Source organism: Tasmannia lanceolata, unplaced genomic scaffold (assembly GCF_043159265.1).
Source record: "Tasmannia lanceolata isolate RefF3 unplaced genomic scaffold, GAP_Taslan_0.1 ptg000023l, whole genome shotgun sequence".
In the NCBI taxonomy this organism is placed as follows: Eukaryota; Viridiplantae; Streptophyta; class Magnoliopsida; order Canellales; family Winteraceae; genus Tasmannia; species Tasmannia lanceolata.
The window spans coordinates 4,689,706-4,716,669 of NW_027518700.1; the positions used below are offsets into that span (position 1 = coordinate 4,689,706).

Below are 26,964 nucleotides of genomic sequence, written 5' to 3' on the forward strand. Positions count from 1 at the left end.
CATCCTTTATGCCCTTGTGAACGGAGGTTAATTCTTTTTTCAACTTGTTGCACACCAAGGATCTTCTAGCTACTCAACTGCTAACATGAAGCATGTTATCTCACTTTTGATATTTTGCTCCAATATTTGAGCTGAGAGGATGATGTCCACTTTATTTAGTTTTGATATTTTCTTCTGTCTTTTTTATGATCTTTTCTGATGGCTGTTAGATAACATGTTGGGAAGTGTAAGAGCCAATGAGAAGAGTGTAATTTAAAGAGAGGGCTGCTAAGATCAAAACAAGAAAGTGCACATATCAGCCTCCATGAATCATTACAATAATTGTAAGGAACCAACACCACTTGGTTAACAATGGCAAATATAGTTCATACTTCTTTTTGTCAGAAAACTCTCATTTTGGTTTGCAAAGTGAGGTCAACAGTCTAGGCCTCTATTAAAATAAAGATTTCCATCCCTGAAAAAATAGAACTTGTTAGAGAATCATTATTTCATTGATCAAGTTACCAATAGAAAATGAAGCTTTAGTTGTACTTGGAAAAGACACTACACTCCAAACTTCTTCCACGGGCAATAACATGTGGGTTAGGATATTGTTTTATATGCACCAGGGAGAAGAATAAGTGTTGAGACAAATCTTAAGACATGCTTAAGGCTAATATTAGTACATTATGTTCCCACTGTGTTACCACTTGACTAGAAATAACAGTTGGTAATGGCTAATCTTAAGACCCGCTTATTTTTTTGTAGTAGATCTTTGTATTGTTTTCGTTGGAGTTGGGTAGCCCATTGTACTATTGTGCTCTGGTTTTATTGATGCTTCTCAATTTCTTGTGAAAGTTATTTACTAAGCAAGACTACAAGCAACTCCATAGTGCAGCATTTAATTTTTGTAATTTACTTTTATAACCTTGGTGCTGTTTTGTATGACCTGATAGGAAGAGCCTTCAGTTCAGCATGAGACATTTGATAGTAAAAGGGGCACTTCTTTGCCTGTTTTGTGTATAGAAGATGGGATGGCAATCTTACGGTTCTCTGAAATTTTTGGCGTTCATGAGCCCTTGAAGAAAGGGGAGAAGAGGGACCGTCGTAGGTATTCTATTCTTAAAGGTATGTGGTGTTTTCAAGTAGCTGCTAACAATATTAAAGAAGTGTACTGGTAATATGATATTATCATTTTGGTTGTAGCAAACTATTCTGTTCATGCAAAACTTGGTTGAAATTCGTGATTTTCATTATATGCGCATTCACTGATTAGACAATTATACCATAGAAACTGTTGCCTTGAAATGTTTTTTTTTTGAATGGTTGATGCCTGGAAATGTTGATATCGTGTTGCATGGGTGAGATTTTTGGTTGCAAGGTATAAAATCTGAAATCATGCATATATTGTTTCTGCAATAATTATTTGGGACTAGTACAAAATGAAGAAGTTGATCTGTCTGACAGCTTTCTAGAGCTGCCATAAATATGGTCGTTAGAGATCTCAAAGATGTTTTTAATTATTTGTAACTGTAACTTTGAAACATACTGATGATTTATGAAATTGGTTACCTTTCTCAAAAACAACCAAACATGCCAACTGATTAGAAAAGGAAAACACATACATGTTTTGGGATTTATTTAGGCTACTGATATTGGGACCACCATGTTTTAATAATTGCACAAACTCAGCTTATCTTTTTTTGAAGCACAGCATCTTTTTCTTCTTTAATTGGCTTCTGAGAGCTTTTTGGGAACTGCAATTACCTTTGACAACTGTTTGAGTCCGGGCAATTATCAAAACATGGTAGTGCCAAAATAACTATCCTTTATTTAATGTTAAATGCCCTTTTGCACCTTGCAATCCGTATCCACACCAATGCTTTTAATTAGGAAAAGTGAGGCAGGATGTATGCCTTAATTTGTGATGTACAAGTTAAAATTACAAAATATGGATGATTTTTTTATACTTTGGATAGACAGTAGAATTTTCTGTTTTAAATTATTTCTAGATGCATTTCAACATAACTAGCAATTCCCAATTTCTGCCCTAGTTGTTACCAGTCTTCTTTTATCCCATTTCTTCTGCAATAATGATGATTTTGAGTAAGTGTCATAGACTGATTTTCTTTCTGTTTTTTTTAGCAAACTTTTTCCTGTTCCTTCCATATTATCATGGATTTATCTGTTTTTCTAACTTGCATCGTTTGGGTGATTATATGATGCAAATGCTTTCAGAAGGGCATAAAACTATGGATGCTTCTGATAGTGTTGAAGAGGATGAGGAGGTTTTTCTGAAAGGTTCATCTCAAGGATCACTTATTACTAGACGCTCCTGCTTAACTCAAGATGATTATGTTATGGGGAGGGACAGTGATGGGGAGCTGGAGATATTTGATGTTTGGGAAGGGGTTGATATGGTGTCTACACAGGTAGATAAGCAAAGGAAAAACTCGTGTCTCTGTGCACAGCCAATGAAGGAGGGCGTGACAGAAGATCTCTCCGCTGGATGGCAATCACCATTATGTCCAGAATTATTTCCTCTTGATCAGCAAGACTGGGAGGATGGAATTGTTTGGGAAAATTCTCCCCAGGTTAGTCACGAGTCCTTTGAGAGTTGTGTAATCCCTGGACCCGACTCTGAAGCTTTTACGAATTCTGAAGTAGAAGTGAATCATGGGCCCCACAATTTGAGGACAGACTTCCATGTGGAGCCAGATGAGAAGGATCATAGTATTTTTCTGCGTAGCTGTCCTGTTTTGGTGGAGCCACTTGGTTCAAGAAAATATTCAGAACCAACAAATGTTCCATCCTCAGAAAGGAATTATCATCCTCAAATATTGAGATTAGAATCTCGTTCGAAATTAGATGATTCACAGTATTCTGTAGTAAGAACGGAAAATCGATCCGAAGAAAATTGTAGAGGTGATGCCATGCGGCACTTGAGCAAACTTTCCTTGCAAAACAAGGACTTGCTAGATGGGTCTTGGTTAAACAAAATTATCTGGGAACAACGTGATTCTATTCCCAGACCAAAATTGATTCTTGATCTTCAAGATGATCAAATGCTTTTTGAGATTTTAGACAACAAGGATGGTAGAAATATTCGCTCTCATGCAAGGTCTATGATAATCACTCGTTCCTTGAAGGGCGGCTCTGAGGATTCTTTTGATCAACATGGTCAAGCAGGGGCATCTATTGGTCGATTCAATATTTCTAATGACAAGTATTATTCCAACAGGAAATCCTCTCAACAATCAAAATCCCAAGCGAAGAAGCGTGCAGTGCATGGTATTAAAGTTATGCATTCAGTACCCGCTCTCAGACTGCAGACAATGAATCCCAAGTTGAGCAAGTATGAATCAGAACTATTCATTCCTTTTGTGATGTTTCGCTACGTATTTGTAATGTATTCAAATCTTCTTCTGTTGTAAGTCACATTGAAAACTATTTTTGTTGTTTTCTCTAAATCGTAAAAGTGAAACTCTTTAGTTTTTATTTTTTTATTCAGACGAGGAATGGGTGGATTTCAATTTTATGAATGGCTGGATTAAGCTTCTTTATTGAATATATTATCTTTAATTTACTTTAGAAGCATTAAGCAATGAAGGAAAATACATAGATTATACCGAATATGGTGATGTAGAAAAAACAGATTGTTTGTTAAAACAAAAAATGAGAAAAATATTCATAGAGCCCCAACTCACGCTGAAATCATGTAGATTAAATGAACCGTTATATGTTTTTGTTGATTTGGAACTAGTCCTAGAGTGGAAAAGGGAAAGCTTAGTTCATTACTTATGAAGAGAATGTTCCCAAATTCGTCGATCTGCCTTCTATCTGTCAATTTGTGCTTCTTCCATATGTTTGGTTCTCAATTCGAGTAAAAATTAATAGAAAATTGTCATATGGCATCCTGGGGCAATATGCCGAAACTGTAAAAAATGATCGAAATGAGAAGAAAATGTGATCAGGATGCGTCTTTACGCAACCTAGAATTCACTGGATTTTGAAACCAGTAGTTTAATTAGTCAATACAGGCTGGTTCTGTCGGAGTACTCCATCATCCATTTATGATAAATTCTAAATCTCTGGTTATGCTATGTGATACTACTTGTCGCCTTGTAGTTGGATCTCCAAGTTTTTACATTTTTAGGAATATCCGGTTCTTCAAAATATTGGTCTGGATTTTGTTACTTTTTTTTTTGTGGCAAAAGATCAACTGTTTAAAGTTTATTGTCCTTTTGTTTGCAGTAAATATATTGCTAATTTTCATAGACCTAAATCTCTATGGTACCCCCATGACAATGAAGTTGCTGCCAAGGGACAGGGAAAGCTCTCTAACCAGGGACCTATGAAAATTATCTTGAAGAGCATGGGGGGTAAAGGGAGTAAGATTAATGTGGTTGCTGAGGAGACCATGGCCTCTGTCAAAGAAAAAGCATCAAAAAAGTTAGGTCAGTCATCTTGCTGTTGCTTCCTTAAGCTTGTTTTTTATCGAATCCTTCTTGTTTCTCGTAGTTAATTGTTTTCTGCGTGTGTTCATGCTATTAGTTAATTAGACATATCTACTGATTTGTAATTTGACATAGCTGCTGCTGTTTGTTAATTGATCAATTTAATTTTAAATAATTTTTTTTTATCTTGGAACCCTTGTGCAGATTTTAAACCATCCGAGAAAGTAGAAGTATTTTATTCTGGGAAGGAACTTGAAGATGATAAGTCTCTTGCCATGCAAAATGTGCGGCCAAATTCCTTGCTCCATCTTGTGCGCACAAAAATTCATTTATGGCATAGGGCTCAAAAGGTTCCCGGTGAGAATAAACCTTTGCGTCCTCCTGGGGCATTTAAGAAGAAATCTGAGCTTTCTGTGAAAGTTGGACATGTCTTCTTAATGGAGTAAGGGGCCTTCTAAACTATTTCTTGAATGCACCATTTCTTGTAATCATATAGGGATTGGCACTACCATTAAGCCATCAAATATAATTACATATTTGAATCATTGACAGGTATATTTACCCTTATGTTGGAATTGAAATCATGACTTCATAAAAGTAGCATATTGCCTCATATTTAAGTTCCCTTGTCAACCTTCATATGTATCTTATATTTTTCTCCTAGTTTTATCAAAAGGTAAAGTTGTGGGTCTAAAATATGGTTTATAAACCTATGTCCCTCCGTAGAGTTTTCATACTTGGCAATCCATCCCAGTGGACCTTCAAAATCAGGATTATTTTCTTGGCATTTTACATGATTTAGGAGTAGCATTCCTTCGTTCTTTTCTGGATTTTACTCTTACTGGTTTATATTTGTTTTCAGTAACACATATTACAGATTTACCCACATGCACATCCATTTTTTCTGCCTTTTCCATATTCATATCTATGCCCCTGTTGTGCTGCACACTCTTTTCTATGTAACATAGAGTTCTCTGTGTCTCATTTGTTGTTGTAATTTTGAGAACTTTGAGAACCATAGAAATAGGCTACTATCAGAATGATCCTTTTAAGGCCAGTGAATAATAATGGTTGGCAATGTTTTAGGTTGGATATCTCTCTAATACTGTGTAAACTATAAATTTATTTCCAGGTGATGACTATTTTCACTGCATCTAAATTCTTTCAGCACACAGTTAGTTAGGGCTGTGCGTGTGTGTGCGTATGTGCAGGCTCAGGGGATGGATTCCATATCTTTCTTTCTTTCCATTCATTTTTGGATTACTTCCTGAATAGAATGTTTAGGAAACTTAGTTCTTATGTTTGTCTTTGAATTTGAGAAGAAAATCCTAATGTCATGTAGTAGATGGTTTAGATAAACACCATTGTAAATTTAGGAGCATGTGGCCCACCTATGAAGCACGGGTATGGGGTGCGGGTACGGGTACACGGGTACGTGATTTTCCGAAAAACCCGGGTGTGGGTACGTTCGGGTTCGCCGAATATTATAATATATTTTTATATTTTATTTTATATTTATAAAAATTAAAAAAATTAAAAAAATAATAGGAGAGCAATCAAATAACAATAACATCACCAAAATGGAAAATTCTAATATTTCTCTTCATTTCATAAGTGCTTAAGTTCCAATGTTCCATATTTCATCATAATATAAAGCACCAAAATACCAAATACATCATTTTTCATTAGAAAAGAAGTTCGTCGCCTCATCTCTAATATCGCCCTCTATATTGTCGGTAAAGACAATGGACTCCAACTCCGGCTTATCCAAGGAAAGACTAGCAACTTCAAGTACTCCAACATCCTCAAAGGAATCAAATGTATCTCCACCTATGTCCCACATCTTTGTCTCTCCTTGATTATATTTTGGAGATCGTCTTGATAGAAGGCGAAGATTGCTATGAACAAAAACCAAATCTTGAGCTTGTTATAGAGTTATCTTGTTCCTCTTGAAGGGATGCACAAAAGAGTAAGTGCTCAAATTCCTCTCGGCACAAGATGGAGATAAAGGTTGCATAAGAAGCTTCAATGCTATGATTTGAAGCATAGGAGTACATGTACCATGGATGGCCCACCATTCAGAAGGCTTGATAGTGAATTGTTTATTGATGGAATCAATGTCATTGAATAATCCGGACTTCATAGAGAATTGGGCAAACTCCACATTAGCCCTCGTGCGATCCTCGGAATTGAGGAAGTACCTTTTGAAGCACTTTACCCTCTTCGTATAAATTTTTGCATCCTTATGTGGAGGCACCTGGCTTGAATCCTCACTAAGCCATTGTTCACTAAAATACCTTTAAGAAAGAAAAAATTAATTTAGTTTCAATTTTCAATTTAAAAGTAAGAAATAAACATAGATAGCTACTAATCCAAATAAATTTAAAGTCACCTAACCTTGGATTCAATGAATGAACCAAGCAATGAAGTGGAGTGTTGCTCTTGTTCCAACGATCAACAAGAATTTTTTGCACCACGTCATAAAAGGTGGACTCCTCTTTCTTCTTCTTTCCTTCCTTTCTATATATCGCCACCTTCACTTTCTCTATCATGGTATCCCACAAATTATAAACCAAATAAAGGCAAGGCGTATCCGTGTCACACTCTCTAAGCATGTCATAGATAGGGGATGTTAATGAGAGTATGTAGTCGATAGAATCCCACCATATGTCATCTAACACCTTGTCTTTCACAAACTTTGCTCCCCACATAATCCTCCCTATAGTAACTCCAATTGTCACTAATCACAATTGTTTGAAGATCTTGCTTTAAGAGTTTGAATTTCTTAAGCATGACAATAATAGTTGCAAATCGTATCTCCGCCACGGAAAGCAACTTCAAAGTATTAAACTCGTTGAATATGGCTAATCTCATGGAATTATTCATTATGAAATTCTTAATGATCATAACACCTCCCGAAACATCCGTGATCCAATTGCATTGTTCATATGTATCTTGATTTGTTTCCACATTTTTTGCCGCACCTATGTTTTTCAAAGCAAGGTTGAGGGTGTGTACCACACATGGGGTGCAAAAGATGGAAGGAAATTGCGCCTCAATAAGTTGTCTGGCTGCCTTGCAATTTGGGGCGTTGTCGGTAATTAATTGGACAACATTTTCATGCCCAACCTCTATAATTACCTCCTTCAACAAGTTGGCAATGAAATGTTTGTCCTTTGTCTCCCCCGAACAATCTATTGCCTTGAGAAACATAGGCCTACCCTCGGTTACCGCCATTAAGTTATTGAGAAGCCTCCTTTGCGAGTCGTTCCATCTATCACTAACAATACTCACCCCTTTATCCTTCCATGTATCTTTAAGGGGTTGCAACAACCTATCAACATTTGCCCTCTCTCTTTGTAGTAGAGTCGTCCTTAGCAAATTGTATCCCGGAGGCAAATATCTGGAAGTGCATTATTGGCGGCATACGAGCATGGTTTAAAAATTCGACCGAAATCCGAAATTTCGGATACCGGTGGGGACCGAAACCGAAAATTTCCGAAATTCAATTTTTCGCCATTTACGAAATTTCGGACCGAAATTTCGGATTTCAATAATTTCTTAATTTCGGTTCGAAATTTCTGTTTAATGACATTATTTAAAAAAATAAAGTGTTACAAAATTTCGGCAGAAATTTCAGCATTTCGGTCCGGAATTTGGAACCAAATTACGAAATTTCGAACCGAAATTTCGGTTTTTGGTGGGGTCCGAAACGGTTACTGAAACCGAAATTTTAAACCTTGCATACGAGTATGAACTCTAGTAGTGTGGGTTCCTTGCTAGGTGAAATGGCAAGCCACCGGAGTAAAACATTCGAGTAATCTCGGCATGTAGTTGATCACGGGCCGCCATGTTGAATGCCTTTTCAATAGCACTCACACTTCCACTTGAACCACTTGTCTTCCTCCTCTTTAGATCAAAACTTGGAGGGACAAACATACTACTCGTGCAACCCAATGATCCATTACTTGATGATGGTGGCAATAACAATCTCTTGGGAGCATTTTGCTTCATAAGCTCACTGCATTCTTCCTCCAACATTTGCATTAAAAGTAGATCACTTACTTTCACTTTAGTACATGCTCCGATTTCTTGTCCCTCTATCTTCAACAAGTGCGCCCTAACCCTTGTGTAGGAGCTAGTGAAACTCTTATGACAATAATTGCATTGCCATCTCACATTCCCTCCACCCTTAGGATCTCTATCAAATCTAGATACATGCCTCCATAAGGGCTTCGAGATACATGCCTACTTGTCCCGGATGAAGACATTCTTAAATCTATTAAAGAACAGAAAAAAACTCAGTACGCAAGGTAGAAAACCAAACAAAACAGGGCAACAATTGAAACCTAAATAAGATTTGGGTTTGACCCTTTTGGGTTCCCAATCGACTGTCACAATCTCAAACAAACAAGGCCTAAATTGTGAGCCCCAAACAGATTATTGGACTCTAGTTTGAATCCAATAATCAGTTTTGGGCTCTCAATTTGTTGCCACAATCTCAAACAAACAAGGCCTAAATTAGTGAGCCAAGCCCCAACCCAATTATTGGACTCTAGTTTGAATCCAGTAACATGTTTTGGGCTCTCGATTGGTTGCCACAATCTCAAACAAACAAGGCCTAAATCTAGATTACACTAAAATTAGTTTACTTACACAATTAAACTTAAAATTACATGGCCTAAAGCCCTAATCCACTAATTGTGAGCCCAAAACTGATTATTGGAGTCAAAATTAAACATAATTTTCACTCAAAAAATCTGTTTTGGGCTCCCAATCGGTTGTCACAATATGAAATTAATAGGGCCTAAAGCCCTAATCCACTAATTGTGAGCTCAAAACCAAGGAAGCAAGATTCTTCCCTAGGAGTGGGGAACCTTCATTCCTGGGTTCTCGAATCCGAAGCGGGAATCTTCTCGAATCCTCAAAAACTGAGAATCCCGGTTCGGATTCGCCGGAAACCCGATTCCCACTTTTGGGAATTGCGGTTTATGATTCCCCGGAAACCTGATTCCTACGTTTGGGAACCACAGTTTAATGTTATGTTAAACCAAAGAAGCAGGATTTGTTCTCACAGGTGGGGAATCACGATTTCCCGATTCGTGAATCGGATTCGGTTCGATTCCTCAAAATAGGGGAATCCTGAATCCTTCCCATCGGAAACGTGAATCCCTATTTGGGAATCACGATTTCTTTTCCACCGGAATCGCGATTCTTCATTTATGGATTCGTGTTTCATTGATAATAAAATTCGAGGATTCACATTACCCAAAATCGCGAATCCAATTCCCTGAAATCCGTTTCCCCGGCGATTCCCCGGATATAAACCCACCCCCTCTCTTGAACGGTTTATGTGTGAATGGTTAACTGCTTGAGAGGTTTCCTGGCTTGTGAATAGTTTAGGGGAGTGAGATTTACGCCCATTTTGATCACCCCACACCCTTCTTCAGTGGCAATGGGTGAGAAAAATTCAGTGGCTTTGATTGCAAAGGGGGCTAATGTACATGATGTGAGAAAAATCCAGTGACTTTGATTGCAAAGTACACTGGCAATGGGTGTCCCCGGCGAATCTCCGGCAACGATTCCCCGGCGAAATTTCGATTCCCGCTCCCAACCATCCCCGGAGCCTTCGAATCCCGAATCAAATCCCGTTTTCAATTCCCACCCTGACAACCTTGTGTTTAACGCGATTTTCTGGCAATTCCCCGGCGACTCCCCAGTGACTCTCCGGCGACTCTCCGGTGACTTCACTATTCCCGCTTCCGATCGTTCCGGGAGCCTTCGATTCCCGCTCTGGCAACCTTGCTCAAAACTGATTATTGGAGTCAAAATTTACATAGTTTTGATTCCAAAAATCAGTTTTGGGCTCCTAATCAGTTGTCATAATCTGAAATTAATAGGGCCTAAAGTCCTTATCCGCTAATTGTGAGCCCGAAACGGATTGTTAGAGTCAAAATTATGTTTAATTTTGACTCCAAAAATCAGTCTTGGGCTCCCAATCGATTGTCACAATCTTAAATTAACATGGCCTAAATCCCTAATCTAGTAATTGTGAGCCCAAAACTGATTATTGGAGTCAAAATTAATCATAATTTTCACTCCAAAAATCAGTTCTGGGCTCCCTGAAATGAACAGGGCCTAAAGCCCACTAATTATGACAACCGTTTGCCAGCCCTAAGGCCCTCTTCGTTTCAGATTATGACAAACTTATTCTCAGCCCTAAACTGAGCCCAATAATAGGCTTGGGGCTCACAATCAGCTGCTATAATCTCAAAAGAACAGGGCCTAAACCAAAAAAGGGTTTGGGGAACACAATCAGTTGTCATAATCTAAAAAAGCAAAAAAATGGGAGAGAGAGAGAAAGAGTTGTAGAGAGAGAGAGAGAGTTGGAGAGAGAGAGAGAGTTGGGGAGTGAGAGGGGTTTACCTTTGAGAGAGAGGGAGAGAGGGAGAGTACGGTGAGATTGCGAGAGAGGCGGAGAGTCCGGAGAGATCGTCGCCGTTGAGAGAGGGAGAGAATGAGAGAGAACGAGAGAGTTACGATAGAGAGGGGAAAGAAAACCTAGGTTAAAACATGTTTGTTTTAATCGCCCTCCCTCTTTACTCCAGACACCCTCTTTAAAATAGAATATGTTCTTTTAACATAACCTCCTCCTTTTTTTACACTCCACACCCCCGTAATTCTTAAAAAAAAAAAAAAAAACTTAAAACGTGTCAGCTGCGTCGGGGTGCGCACCCAAAACGCACGCACCCGACCTTTAAATTTCATTTTTTTTTGGAAAAACTTAATTGGGTGCGTACCCGGTATGTACCCGGAACGTACCCGTACTGGATACGCACCCGACACGGGTAAGGTAGGCTGTTTTGAGCACCCGTGCTTCCTAGTGGCCCACACTTCAGAAAGCCCCCTAGGGGGTGTCCTTCAATTGTGTGAGCCCTACACATTCCCCATTGCCCACTGTGGTCCTTGCTCTTGGATCTTCGAACTGAGCAAATGTAGATTCGATCAAGATTTATTTCTGTGGAGTGCCAGATGCGAGCATAACAGGAAAATCTCAAACTCTGTAAAAAGAAAATAAATTGCCACGGACTTGTCAAACAGGTATTTGAGGATCCATACAAGCCAAGAGTTTGCCTCCATGGGCCAACATAGCATATAATATAGTGACTTGTTTTGTTTGTTCTTGTTATTTTTAGGAGAAAACCACTGCCATGGAGGGTTTTCCTGTATTTTTCATTATAAATAGTTCCTTTGTTTTGTCTTTGCTCTATTTTGTTTCAATATTCATATCGGTGGAACTGTGGATAGGTCAAATGCTAATGCTAATGCTACTGCTAAATATTTGTTCAATTAAAGTTGGGCTGTTTCCTCTGGTGGTTTCTGGAAACATTTTTGTCAGCCATCTTTTTTGTGATCTTTTCAGGTATTGCGAGGAGAGACCTTTACTTTTAGGGAATGTTGGGATGGGTGCAAGACTTTGCACTTATTATCAGAAATCAGCCCCTGGGGACCAACCCTCTTCCTTGCTCCAAAATGGAAGCAATAGTCTGGGGACAGTAGTTACTCTTGATCCTGCCGACAAATCTCCTTTCCTTGGAGATGTAAGACCTGGTTGCAGCCAATCGTCTCTTGAAACCAATATGTATCGAGCTCCTATATTTCCCCACAAATTATCGTCAACTGATTATCTGTTGGTTCGCTCAGCAAAGGGAAGGCTTTCTCTGAGGCGCATTGATAAACTGTACGTTGTTGGACAACAGGTTAGTTTTCCTTTGGTTAGTTTCCCTGCGACTACAAATAATTACCAAAATCATGCCTTTACCAAATGTTTGTCTGGTTGTGTCTTTTCTTTGAGATCCATATAACAGAAAGAACCAATAGGCGGTGCATAGTCCCTATCTCTAGGTAAAGCCATTTATTGCATAGTTAAACTTTTCTATTGGTGTTTCTCTCTTTTGTTTTGGTCTTCAATGATTACTTAAGTGAACTTTTATGAAGTTATGCTTCCACATCTACATTTTCCATTGGTACCTGCAAACATTCTGTTTCTCTGATGTTAAGAGAAAATCACGCTCTCAAGGAAACACTAGGAAAACATACATGAAAACATAACGCAAACGTATACAAAATGTGAGGGAAACATAGTTGTTTATGTGAAAAATTCTTTTAATGGGTATACGAAATATAACATAAGCAATTCAAATGCAATCCAAAGCGATGGATATACTTTTCAGATTATATCAATTAGACTTAGTAACCTCTGTAAGACAACCAATACACCGGATTTCAGACTTAGTAACCTCTATAATTCCTGAACACATGATCTATCTATCTATTCATCTATCCATCTCTATTCGTCTCTCTCTATGTTTCTCTATTCGTCTCTCTCTATGTCTCTCTCTCCGTCTATCTCTCTGTCTCTGTCTCTCTGTCTCTGTCTCTGTCTCTCTCTATATATCATATATGTGTGTTGAGAGAGAGAGAGAGAGAGAGAGAGAGAGAGAGAGAGAGAGAGAGAGAGAGAGAGAGAGAGAGAGGTGTTTCTACTCGATTGAGTAGATAACGTATCTACTCTGTCAGCCAAAAACACAGTGGGCCTACATTTTTTGGATGGTCCAAAGCATTCATTTGGTAGGTTCTCACATAGAAAGGGCGTGCCCAAAAAATCAGCTCCATAGGATCATTCTAACCCTTCAAACTGTGGAGTTAAAAAATGGACAGATTTGTGAAGGTTTATACCCGTCCATTTTAACCTCCACTGATCGAAGGGTTTAGATGATCGTATGGAGCTGATTTTTTGGGCACGCCCTATCTATGTGAGGCCCCATCAAATGAATGGTTTGCATCACTCAAACAATGTGGGCCCCCGCTGTATTTTAAGCCGACGGAGTAGATAACATATCTACTCGATCGAGCAGAAACACTTTTCGATCGATCGAGGGAGGGAGGGAGGGAGGCTCTGAACTACCCATAACCTATTTAGATCTCTATTTCCCTTCTTGAAGGAATCTCTTCCCTTAACAAAATCCTAAAAGAACTTCCTAATGACTTGGGAGTCGGGACTCTTTAAACAGAAATGGCAACTAAAAACTACCGGCTCTATTTAGTCTTCAGATGAGATATGGATTGCAGGTGGCGGTTACATGCCCTTCTAAAGCTCGCAATGTCTGGGTTTTACTTGAGCTGGATTTTGCGCTATATTAGAAACCAATATATGGGATCATCACAAGTTACCTTTAATGTATCATGCATTACAGTGTTTCAAAACTCTGACCCGGAAAAGAACTTGGCCAAGGTAAAGGTTAGTCAACTCAGGCAAGTCAATGATTGACACAGTTAATTTTTCAATAAATTGGGAAACTCAAATAAGTTTTAATTCCATTTGGTGAAAACATAATAATTCCATTTGGTTATAAACTTGGTATTGTTTGCATTTCAATGCATAATGTGGCTAAGTATGAACAACTCACCGTTGTTTGATGTGAATAGTTAGGCAAACTACTTGTTATTAGTATTTTAGAACTACATTTTAAGATGAGATTTGTTTAACTACTGTTATCTTCAGGAGCCTCACATGGAAGTAATTTCTCCTGAATCGAAGGGTCGTCAAGCATATATTGAGAACAGGTTATTGGTATACATATTTCGCGAGTTTCGTGCCAATGAAAAGCCTGGTATCCTGCCTTGTGTTCGAGCGGATGAATTGTCTGCACAGTTTCCTTACTTTTCAGAAGTCAATCTAAAGAAAAAGTTGAAGAACTGTGCAGACTTACAGGTAGCCATTATTCTTGTGATTTGTCTTTGCGCCATTTGATGTTTAAGTGATACAGTTTGATTCTGCCCTTCCTTCTGAACTCACTTTTAAGGTTTTGCTCTTTAGTTATTTTGTGCTCTCTTTGAACATCAATTATGTTACTTTTCTGGGCTAAATCTGAAACTCTTTCTGCACATGCAACCCATCAGATTGGACCAAATGGGCACAAGTTTTGGGTTATGAAGCGAGGTTTCCGTATCCCATCAGAGGAAGAACTGAGAAGGATGATGACACCAGAGAATGTAAGTTTCATTCTGACCTTGTTCTTTGTTTCTTTGTCATGTTGTCATCAAATTTTCTATACTACTTCTATAGCAGTAATGCATCGAACTCTAACTATGGGGAAAGCCTGTATCCATCATATGAAAATGAAACCATATCCTGAAGCATTTGGTTAGAAAAAAATAGATAAAAGAGATCTAGACGTATCACTGTGAATCCTAGAGTAATGGAATCCAGCACGTGTCCGACACGAGTAAACATAGATTGTAAAGGATTTAATAGCTAAGAAAAATTTAAATTGAAAAGTTTTGAAGGGCCACCCAAATTTTCCTACTATATATTATATAAATAGGTATAACATATTTAATAGCTAAGGGGATATTTACGTTTAATATGTTTTTAGATGACCTTGGGACCACTCACTTTTTCCCATTATACAGTAAGCATATTTAGATTCAAAGGAAAGAGAGCATATTTAGATAAATAAGAGATTTGAGAAACACAGAGAAATTTACATTTGTAACGTACCTAATAACTTCTAGAAATTTACATTCATAAAGTTTCAAATGATCTTGGGGCCCACCAGGTTCTCCCATTATTTATTGTATACAATCGATAGATACAAGTTTTTTTTTTTTTTTTTTTTTTTTTTTTTTGAAATGGTAAAAGAATGAATTAGTAAGGAGAACCGAGAAGGTCCTCAAAGGTACAAGCATAAAGAAAGAAATACAAAACAGATCGAGAATTCAAGGGGGAAGGAAGGAAATCAAACCATTCCAACCCCACGCTAAACACACCATCTCAAGCTATAGAGTCTGCCTCAGAATTAGCAAATCTCCTTACATGCCTAAATACAATAGATGATCTGAAAGTTAAGTCAGCGATTTCCTCAAAGAAAGAGGAAAATCTCCAAAGGGGAGACGCCAAACCCGAGAGCCACCGCACCACATTTTTAGAATCACCCTCTACAATTGTTTTATTATAGAGAGCCTTGTCAATTTTAATAATTCCTTGATACACCGCTTTAACCTCCGCCTCAGTTGCATCACCAACTCCAATGGGGCCAGAAAAGGACCATAAAGCCGACCCAAAAGAGTCTCTACATAGACCTCCAATACCTGCCGGCTCTAGGTAGCCCAAACTCGACCCGTCAAAATTGAACTTGAGACAATCCACCGAAGGAGGCTCCCAATGTTCAATGATTCGGGATCTAGCTTCACTTTCATTGCACACTATTTGCCATACTTCTCATAAATCAAAGGCCGAGACAGACCCACACCCAAGTTCCATAGCTTTGGGTCCGCTATCCCGATCATGATTTTCCTACCCCCATAGGTAAAGGAAAGGTCCTTCCCTTTTGGGCCGGTTGTGGGCGAGGAGGGATTCGACCCCCTTTGTGAGGAGGCACCCCTTCTCCCGAAGTTACGGGGCTATTTTGCCGAGTTCCTTAGAGAGACTTGTCTCGCGCCCCTAGGTATTCTCTACATACCCACCTGAGCACAATCAATATATATTCGAACCCCCTTTATTTGCAGGAGTACATCTTGGATCTGTCGATTATGTGCAATTGTATTTTTCATAAAAAATACTCCTTTCTTTTGGTTTCACATCCCTATCCCGCAATAACGAATTGAGTACGCGGCTTCTTGTATTTAAAGTGATTCGTGTATCGACTCCAATGATACTATTGTTCCGTACCATTATGGACGAAGAGCCAGGTAAGATATGCAGTTCTTCGGGAATGAAAAAAATCGATCTACTTTGAAACAATGTAAGGCTCTTCGCCCAAGCAATAGAAAGAGCAATTACTTTGATATGTAGCCAATATGGAGATTTGGTCATCCCATTAAAGACTCTAGAATTTCTCTCATTCCAAATAACCCACCACGAGGCAAGAAGACAGATATTCCATAACACCTTCCCTTTTTTGTTCCAAGGAACAACCTCCCAATATGCCATCAAATCAAGGATCGACCGAGGAAAAATCCAACAAATACCAAACCACCCTAGGATGCGGCTCCACACCTCCCTAGCAACCTTACAATGGATAAATAGATGGTTAATAGATTCACCATCTTTCAAACATTAGGGGCAATGATCCACGAGCGACATGCCACGTTTCCAAAGAAAATCAATCGTTTGAATCCGGCCATGTATCACCGCCCACCCAAAGAAACTCTAGGAGGACAATGAAATTTCCATAACTTGGCTGAGATAGAGGGTACACCGCATGGGCACAAGAAGATGATAGAAGGATTTAACAGAGAAAAACCCGACGAATTCCAAATCCATACTCTCTTATCAAATCCGGATCTTTTGATGTAGCATCCCCCAATCAACTTTAATAGCTGGGAAACTGAATCCAATTCCCAATCGAAAAAATTCCTTCTGAAACTCGGCATCCAATTCACACTGCTGCCCTCCCGAACAAAGCATTCACAAACTAAAGCCTCTTTCTGGGAAGCGATCACATATAAGTCAGAGAACAAAACCATAAGAGGTTCACTCGAGCACCACGCATCAACCCAGAATCTAATACGGTCACCAGTGTAGACTTTATATCTAATACCACGATAAAAAGGTGCCTCACCTTGTAAATATTCCGCCACACAGTTAATGACTTTTTATTATATAAATCCTCCGAGCCCCATTTACTAGCCGAGAAACCGTATTTACTCCCTATCACTTTCACCCATAATGAAGACTCCTCCAGCCCAAACCTCCATAACCATTTTCCCAAAAGAGCATGATTGAAGTCTCTAACTCTTCTAATGGCCAGACCCCCCACAGATTCCCATTTAATCATTGGAATTCCTTTCTTATCCTTTGAGCCCCCCATAGAAATCTTCTCTGAATTCGCTCAATCCTCAACACTACACTCACAGGGCACTTGAAAAGAGATAGGAAGTAAATAGGAATGTTTCCTAACACCGCTTTAACAAGAGTTAGCCGACCTCCTTTAGATACTAAATTCCTTTTCCAAGTTTCTAATCTTCTCTCAATTCTCTCAACAATAGGCTCCCATAATGCCTTATTGGGTCTCCCAACTCCAAGGGGGAGGCCAAGATAAGAAGACGGCAGGGTCTCCACCTTACAGCCCAAGATTCGAGCAAAACTACATAGATCATTCTGTGAAGAATTCAAAGCTTACAACCTAGATTTCTGGAAGTTGGTTCTCTGACCAGAAATAATTTCGTAACATATGAGAGTGGCTTTTATGTTCAAAATCTGATATTCCTCAGGAGCACAAAAGAGAAGGGTATCATCCGCAAATTGGAGTAATGACACTTCCACAAAGTCACGACCAATCTTGAAACCTTCGAAGAGCCCCAAAATATTGTCCTTTTTTTATTAACCTGCTCAGAGACTCGGTAAATATAACAAACAAAAAGGGAGAAAGAGGATCCCCCTGCTTAGATTTCTAGATGATTCAAAAAAGCCTCTAGGGGAACCATTAATAAGAATAGAGAACCAAGTAGAGGAGACACGCTCTCTGATCCATACTCGCCACTGGCTACCAAAACCCATCCTCCCAAAGAGGTAGCCCAAACAGTCCCACTCAACTATATCATAAGCTTTCTCCATATGCAATTTGCATAAGACACCACCTATCCCAGACTTTTGATAGTAGTCAATTGCTTCATTTGTTATGAGAGAATAGTCCAAAATTTGCCTCTTTCTAACATAGGCGCTTTGACTATCTTGAATAATTGATGGAAGGACAGTTTTCAGTCTATCTGCCAAAACTTTTGCTAACAATTTATACAAGCACCCCACCAAGCTAATGGGGCTGTATTTCGACACCTTTGAAGCTCCCTCCACCTCAGGGATAAGGGTAATAAATGTAGTACCCGTTCCCCTATCCAGAGTCAATCCATCATAGAATATGTTAAAAAACTGTAGAATGTCAAACTTCACATACGACCAACACGATTGGAAGAACGCTAAACAAAAGCCATCGGGTCCAGGAGCCTTATCCTTACCCATGGAAAATAAAGCTCTTTCTATCTCTTCTTCCCCAAAAGGTTTTTCCAGGCTCAAGCACTCTTCTAATGATAGGTTACTAAACTCAACTCCCTCAGGGATGGGGCGAACAATGTTCTCTGATGAGTATAGAGAAGAATAGAAATCCAAGATAGCTTTAGAAATCTCCTCTTTGCTATTCACCATATTTCCATTGACATTTAGCGACTCTATTATGTTTCTCCTCCTTCTAGCACTAGCCATAGTGTGAAAATATGTTGTATTTTTATCTCCTTCCAACAGCCACTTCACTCTAGATTTTTCACACCATGATGTCTCCTCTTGAAGAAGCACGCTTTTATGCTCTCCCTTTAATCTTCCCAATTCTTCCCACTCCACTTCATCACCAAGGCCACATTCCTCTGAGGCAGACAACTCCATCATGCGATTCTCAATCCAAAGTTTCCTACCCCCATATTGCTGATTCCGCTCCCCAACCCACTCTTTCAATTTTTTCTTCACAAACCTCAATTTGTGGCCAATCAGAACATCAGCAGGACCTTCTGCAGAAACATATAACCACCATTCACCCATTTTTTCCACCATATTAGGAATGCATAGCCAGGATAACTCAAATCTAAAAGGAGGAGGCCCCCACGACTCCAATCTAGGATCAAGGATAAAAGTGGGCTATGATCAGAGACAGAATGGGGCAAGGCTTTCTGAAAAAGCTCAGGAGTTAAATCAAGCCATCCATGACAAATAAGTTATTTAAGAATGGGGCAAGGCTTTCTGAAAAACCTCGATAGATATAAGTTATTTAATATTTCTCAAAAAAAATGTACAAGTTATTTAATTGCTAGGCAATTTTGCGGAAAGCTTTTTCTCGGCTAACTTTTGCATGAGAGATAGGAATTTTGTGGAAAGCCATTTCACAGGTGACTTTTGCATGAGAGAACAGCCACACAAGCACATTTAAATGAATCAGACAAAATCTTCTAAAAAATGTGCCTGTGTGGCTGTTCTCTCATGCAAAAGTCAGCCACGAAATGGCTTTCAACGAAATCGCCTAGAAAATCCTTAATAGCCGAGTAGAAACCCCCAAGTTTTCCCATTATATGTAACTGTCAATGAATAAATATATCAGGGATTTGCTGGGCAATTTTGTAGAAAGCCACTTTGTGACTCGCTTTTGCTGGAGAGAACAGCCACCTCAGATGCATTATGAGCCACAAAATGGGTTTTTGCTTAGAAAATTCTAATATATAAATATATAGATCGTTACCGTTCAAAAAAATAAAAATAAAAATATAGATCGATAATAGTTTGTTTAGAAATCAAGATTAGGCCGGCAAGTGGAGGAAAAGAAAAGAAAAATACTGACCAACTTTGAGATTCCATCATGAGAGTTACCTTGGATGACATTTCCCATTCTTTGTGGAGTCAAATTGCCGAAGCTCAGGCTATTAATATGAAGTGCAAATAGTCTTGCATGCATAAGTCTCATTTTGTATGTTGTATGTGGTTACATTACCCTTTACTCTTTATTTGTGACTTGCACATTTTCAGTATGTCTTATTTGATAGTCCTATTTGGGTTCCTGAAGCTTGGACTTTCTTCAGGCTATGCCCTTATTTTATGTTTATTTATTTATTTTTGAAATGGTGCTAAGCAATTTTGGGGAAAGCCATATCACGGCTGACTTTTGCATGAGAGAACAACAAACTGTAATGTACATTTAAATGAATAAGACAAAATCGGCAAAAGCCATTTCATGGCTGACTTTTGCATCAGAAAACAGCAAAATGTAATGTACATTAAATGAATAAGACAAAATCTTCTAAAACGTGTGCCTGTTCTCTCATCCAAAAGTCAGCTGCGAAATGGCTTTCCGCCCCTTATTTTATGTTTATGTAGTGCATGTGATGTTTATTTGCTATATTTTATCTGTAATATGAGCCCCTAAAAGATTGTGTCGTCAGGTCTGTTCCTTTGAGAGTATGCAAGCTGGCCTTTACCGACTCAAACGGTTAGGAATTAGCAAGTTGACACACCCTTCGGGTCTTTCTTCTGCAATGAACCAACTCCCTGATGAAGCCATTGCTCTTGCCGCGGCATCACACATCGAGAGGGAGTTGCAGATAACTCCATGGAATCTAAGCAGCAATTTTGTGGCATGTACAAATCAGGTATGGAATTATTTATATGTGTTCATTGTTTGTAATTATGTTGGCTCGTAAGTGTAGATTTTTTTTTTGTTGGGAGGAGGTAACATAAAATCACGGGAAACACTATCTAGCAAAAGCAGTGAATGTTATGTCCTGACCGTAGAAAATTGGCTATGCATGTGACTTATATACACCACTGTTATATGCACCATTCACTGGTGTAGAAACGTTGTAGGGTAGAACCTCTTGTAATCTACTTATATAATTAAGTAGATTTTTCTTTTATGCCCTTCGGCTTACGTGCGTTGCATTGGGGCTATTATGTTTTTTTAATGGAATTTTTTTAATGGCTTGGTTAGTGGGCTATTATGCAAGATGATTTGACTTGTAGTTGTATACAGGGAGGGGACATCATGTGGCTGACTTGAATTCCTCCTTTCTGTAGTTGATAAATTAATGTTTAAGGCTTTCCTCTGGGTTCTCTTTATCATCTCCTCTTTCTTGTCATGATGGAAAAATATCTTATGGAAGCTACTAATTTCTCACACGTCATGAAGTTCAATTGCCTAGTTGGTAAGGATACTTGTTTAGTACTGGGTATGTCCCTAAAAACGTAGATCCATGAATTCATTATTTACCTAACCGTCGTTACAAGATAAAAGGAATTAGTTGGTATTAGTTGATTAGGGGAGTCTTCACTGGGGTTTTTGGATCTGCGCCTGAGAAACGATCAATTTTATTAAAAAGAACGCATTGGTTGAACCAGTATCATTGTGTGTCCAGCCTGAAGTTCGCCTCTACCCAGAATTAAAGAAGTTATTTAGCGAATACTTCTCCTTGCTTGTTTTCTTTGCTCCATTGTCCAAGAGTAGCATGTTAGTATTAATTCAGGTCAGAGCAGGACATTCATAGCAATGGCCATTGGATTCCTTTTATGACTCTGTAGAGCTCCCATGCTGAGAGAAGTTTGCTGGTAGGTCCTGAGATGGTTCTTCCAACACGGGTTTGACACTGTATCCAACATGCACAATCACAAAAGAGAAGATGGGAAAGCCAAAAGGCTCTCTGTAGTGCCGAACTCATGAACTCCTCAAACTCTGGGACCTATAGCTGTAACCGAAAGTGATCAAGTTCAAACAAGTTAATGGAGATCCAATTGTACATTTATTCCCAGAATATATTAAAACAAGTTGTCATATCTCTGAAAAGTTCTAATAAATTAAACAAATGTGCTGTGACTGGTTTCAGCAGTGTTGAAAATCCTCCACTGCTTGAGCCGCCTCTCAATTAAAGGTCTGCATGGTGTAATACCTGGGTCTTCCACAGAGATGGTGTGGCATCCATAATGTCATTAAAGGTAGATTAATCAAGTTTGATAATTAACTCTTCAAAATAGGCCTTATATTAACATAAGTTAGGGTAACATAATATATTTGTAATTGTATATAAAAAGCTGTCCAAATCAACATAATAATTTTGGTAAAATAAGACACAAGTTTATCAGAAAGGCAAAGTCTATACAAGCCAAATACATACAACCCATATAAGTTTTGTTCATCCACTTTATACGATAGTCCAAAACGCACGGACTTACAAAAACACTACTAACACCGAGGGGGCAATAGAAATCGGACTTCTCCCCGTAAATCTCCAAAAGCGACCCTCTCACATGCAATGCTCCTCAATCTACATCCATTCAACGAATGGATCAGCCACACTAGCTTAGTAAACAATGCTATGCGTGAATGCATGTCAAGTAACAAATGTTGCATATAATAACTAATAACGACCAATAATCATTGGACCAAGAGTGTCAAGCAAATCAAGGTATCATTAACAATCAAGAGGTTCAATAACAAGAAGCAAGACAATAAACTCTGCATAATGTCAATAACAATGAGCGAAAGCATGTTAAATAATTCTCTCGGCAATAAGTCATTGACTCATTCTCGAATAATGAAACAGGTACTATACAAGTACGATTCAAGCGTTTAAATACCTATATATTATTCAGTCAATGAATTGTTATAAATCAATGTACCACAACAAAATAGGAACTTAGAGTTGTGTTCATTTCTCAATAATTCGAACAACTCACTTTGAAAGTTTGAATTCCAAGTGAAAGTCTAATTTACAAACATTATAATAGACTTCAAGAAGATTTCATGATCGTAAGCATCTATTCCATTCTGAATTTTCAAAGTGTTACCAATCAGCCACCAAATGGTCACCAATGTTTTAAAGTTCACTTGTCACTTTATTTCTTTCAAACACGCGATTTTATAAATTCTACATCTAAAAGTATAGAAGTCCGAAAAGGATAATTCTAATTTCTTATGATCCTTGACAAGCTAGAATACTACATCACAAAATTTCTATACTAAATTTGTACTACAAAGTTACCAGAAATTCAAGCAATTTCGTTCCAATTTCATGACCACGCAGTGAAACAGATTCTATTAGTATTCTTGAGTTTAGTCAGACAGATAACAAATGATATAAAAAATTTATGAAATTAATGTTTTTTGAAAGATTGTAGGATAAAAGTTGTGAAGACATCATTTTCATTTGATAATTACACAAGTAGATATAACCTGTCCCTCACAATAGATATAAGGGAAATGCCAGACAGAAGTGAGGTTCAGAATTTCGTATTGGGATTTCTTACCGTCTGTTACAAACAGAATTTTCTAGAAAAATCCTGAAATCTAGATTCTCTTACCTTTCGATCACATGCCAAAAACTTATTAAATATGAACTGGAAAATTGTGGGAGTGTCAAACTTGACAAAGCCAGAAAATTGAGATTTTGTGATGGCTTGATTCAGTAATAGAAACTAATCAATTTTAATTTTAATATTTTTACATAGTAGGGATATAATGGGAAAGTTTTCTCTACCTAATTTTTCATTTTCTATATAGAAGTTTTTTATTAAGATGAAGAAACTCAAAACTTGTGATAAATGTAAATTTCAGAGGACCCTATTGGGCTGAGTATCATAGTTGCCAGGGTCGCAAATGGATTCGGGAAGCGAAACGGGTAATAGAAATGGGAAACACAAGAAAAAAATAGTGGGGAAACGAGAAACGGAAAAGCAATAAAATATCGTACGAGAAATGTCTTAGGAAACACATTAGAAACATTTCAGAAACAATAGAGAAACGTTTATGAAAACGCATGTGAAACACAATGAAAACATCAAATGCATGGTTTTGTAGATTTAATTTAAATTTTGTTAAGTTCAATCAAGGAGGGCCATGGGGGATTGGTATTGCGACGTTTGTGCTTATTGGAACTTCCAATGGAGGTGGCTTTGTCGCTGGGAAAAGCAACATAATCGGCAAAATGCACCCGAAAGTATTCCCCCCCAAATTCATGACAATGGAGAAAAAAACAAAACAAAAAAGGAGAAAAAAGAGAGATGAAGAGGATTTTAAATGAGGAATTAGCTGATTGGGGGTGCCCCTCTTGTAAATATTTCAATTTTAGCTGGAGAGATAGATTCCGGAGAAGTAGTCTGGAATCAAAGAATGGGACTCATCCTCCGGGTGAGAAATACAATAATGTGGACCCCGAATTGGATCTTAATTAAGATGATCTTTGGCCCGACTCGGGGACAATTTCCATTATCTCTAAGGTAGGCTCTCTGGTCCTTTCCTTTTCCGGAATCGAGGTGGAATCAAGACTATCGTCACTTAAATGTTGTCTAATTGACAAAACAAAAGAGTCTGGATCTCCGGCCCTCTCTATATCGGCTAATGATAATCTTTATGATCTTTGGCGGTGGGCCAAAAGAATCTGGAACCTCCCTTGCCTCTCGTGCCCTTGTCTGCTATCTGCGGACGAAGTTTTATTTATCTTTGAATCAGAACAAGAAGCTGCAGAGATCCTGGGCAAAGGCAATGATTTTATGGAAAGATCGCCTTCACTCCCTCTTCCCTTGGTCCAAAGATTTCTCCTCGGGGTTGGAGGAATTTTGGGTCAGATTTTATGGTATCTCTCTTCATGTTTGGGCCACATCAACAGTTCAGGCCCTCGGTAAACTTTTTGGTCGAGTTGTAGAAGTAAAAATGGAAGGGAGCCATAATCAGTGTATGACCTTCGTCTCTGTTAAGATTCTTGCTCCGTGGTGGAAATTTTTACCATGCTCTGTTCAAATTTAATTTCAGGACAAGCTTATACAATTGGAATTGAACCTTTGGGGAGTAGGGGGCTATCGTCTCCGAATAAAGAATCACTCCTATCAGGCTCCGACCCCTTGATTTTTTGGCTCTCAAATTTTGGAAAATTCTGTGTTGGTGGCAGAATGTCCGCCTGTTCTTTCACCGGAAAATCTTTGCCGGGGAGCCGTTGGACCCTCGGGGCCCTCCCCTTTGATTTCAAATTTCAAACCTCCCTCCTTGTCAGAATGGTCTCCTACCTGTGGCATGGGCTATATCTAGAACCGGAAATGGGTTAAAATTTAAGAAATATTTGGTGCAGAGCCCGTCAAGGCATGTCAGTCCTTTTCGCACTTGGTCAAGGAAAGGACGTTTTGCAGGAGCGAGGAAATATTTAGGTATTGTCAGAGAAAGATCTATCATATCCCTTCTGGAAAGTTGCCAAGGGGGTCGCGTGAAGAATCCCCAGATAACAATGCACGATGCAATCTTTCTTAGGGGATCTCGGTCCAAGATAAAGGAAAATGTAGTAGGGCCCCCCTTGGACTCATTTGGTAAGCCCGCCTTGCATCGTAATCTCCTCGTTTCTTATAGATGATGAGTTCTCCTAATTGGTAGATAGGCTTCCTATTTTGTAGATAGGCATCTATTAGTTAAAATTTTGGATATTTCTGTTGAGAGGGTGGTTTTAGTAAGCTAGTAGTATATACGGTATTATCTTGCGTAATGAAAAAGGATATGGGTATGTGATGACAGCCACTTTTGGCCGTGATGGCTCTTTGTCGATATTAGGATTTGCCTTGTCGGGCAAGCAACCTAATTTTGTAACAATCGAGAAGAGGTTGTGGGCCAAGGATGCGAATATATGGGTTTTATTTAATGGGAGAATAGGTCAATTTATTAGGTCTGTTCGTATTCTTAAGCAAAGGTAAGTAATATTCTTATCTGGTGGTTAAGAGAATGGCTGCTTCTTCATTTGTTCCCCGTACCTATAAGAGACTACGGAGAGAGATTCCAGATTACACAGAGTGGTTTCAACATCATCAATGGGTTCGTAGCCTGCAATATAATATTACAAAAGCCTCGGTGGAAGCCCCCACCGTCCCGGAACAAGTTAAAGGGATTATTAAGCGTCAATGGAAGCAAATTTAGGAAGACTACCAACTCATTGCCGAAGAGTTTTTCCCTCTAACCGGTACACTTAATTTAAAGGAGTTTTGTACACCGGTGTATAAACTTCATTTTTTCCAAGGCTGGTTGGAATATACCAATACCCTGTGACGGCTGGAATGGGACGCAAAACGAACCCTATGCATTCACAAGATAGCAGAGCTTATAGCTCTCCAGAAGAACCCGGTGGAAGAGGTTCCCTATCCGCAGTTTGCCTCTAATTTTTTCCCGGATGATATGGAACTGGAGTTAGACATCGGGATACTAATGGTGGAGCTGAACGAATGTGGTTATAGTATTAAGCTAAGGCTCGTTTTGTTAATTTGTTTTGGAAATTGATGGATGGTTTTTTGGAAACTGAAACATAGAAAAAGAAGAATGAAGTTTATTATAGTTTATATGGATGATACACTTGTGGAATTTTTCCCTCTAACCGGTACACTTAATTTAAAGGAGTTTTGTACACCGGTGTATAAACTTCATTTTTTCCAAGGCTGGTTGGAATATACCAATACCCTATGACGGCTGGAATGGGACGCAAAACGAACCCTATGCATTCACAAGATAGCAGAGCTTATAGCTCTCTGGAAGAACTCGGTGGAAGAGGTTCCCTATCCGCAGTTTACCTTTGATTTTTTCCCGGATGATATGGAACTGGAGTTAGACATCGGGATACTAATGGTGGAGCTGAGTGAATGTGCGTGATAGTATTAAGCTAAGGCTTGTTTTGTTAATTTGTTTTGGAAATTGATGGATGTTTTTTTGGAAACTGAAACATAGAAAAAGAAGAAGAATGAATTTTTTTTATAGTTTATATGGATGATACACTTTTTTTTTTGTTTTTGTTTTTGAATGGTATATGGATGATACACTTGTGGAATTTTAATTTTGTTTTTTGGAAGAAAGAACGGTTTGATGGAAGCCCGGGTGGGGGTCCTAATACTGGAAGAGATATGGGTGCTTCTGGAAAATATATGGTGTTTCATCTGAAGAGTAAATGGTCACCGAATGTGCAGGAGTGATAGTCCCAA

At 38.7% G+C, this 26,964-nt stretch overlaps 1 protein-coding gene across 1 annotated transcript in view; it reads left to right on the plus strand.

Moving 5' to 3' along the window:
• The window catches only part of HAF01 (HAC13 protein (HAC13)), a 71,050-nt gene that overhangs the window by 28,571 nt on the left and 15,515 nt on the right, over nt 1-26,964 (plus strand). The window contains exons 8-15 of the mRNA XM_077366792.1: nt 936-1,107; nt 2,218-3,334; nt 4,234-4,436; nt 4,641-4,878; nt 11,860-12,196; nt 14,002-14,211; nt 14,400-14,492; nt 20,418-20,624. Coding sequence (XP_077222907.1) covers nt 936-1,107; nt 2,218-3,334; nt 4,234-4,436; nt 4,641-4,878; nt 11,860-12,196; nt 14,002-14,211; nt 14,400-14,492; nt 20,418-20,624 — 2,577 coding nt within the window. The remainder of the gene's footprint in view (nt 1-935; nt 1,108-2,217; nt 3,335-4,233; nt 4,437-4,640; nt 4,879-11,859; nt 12,197-14,001; nt 14,212-14,399; nt 14,493-20,417; nt 20,625-26,964) is intronic.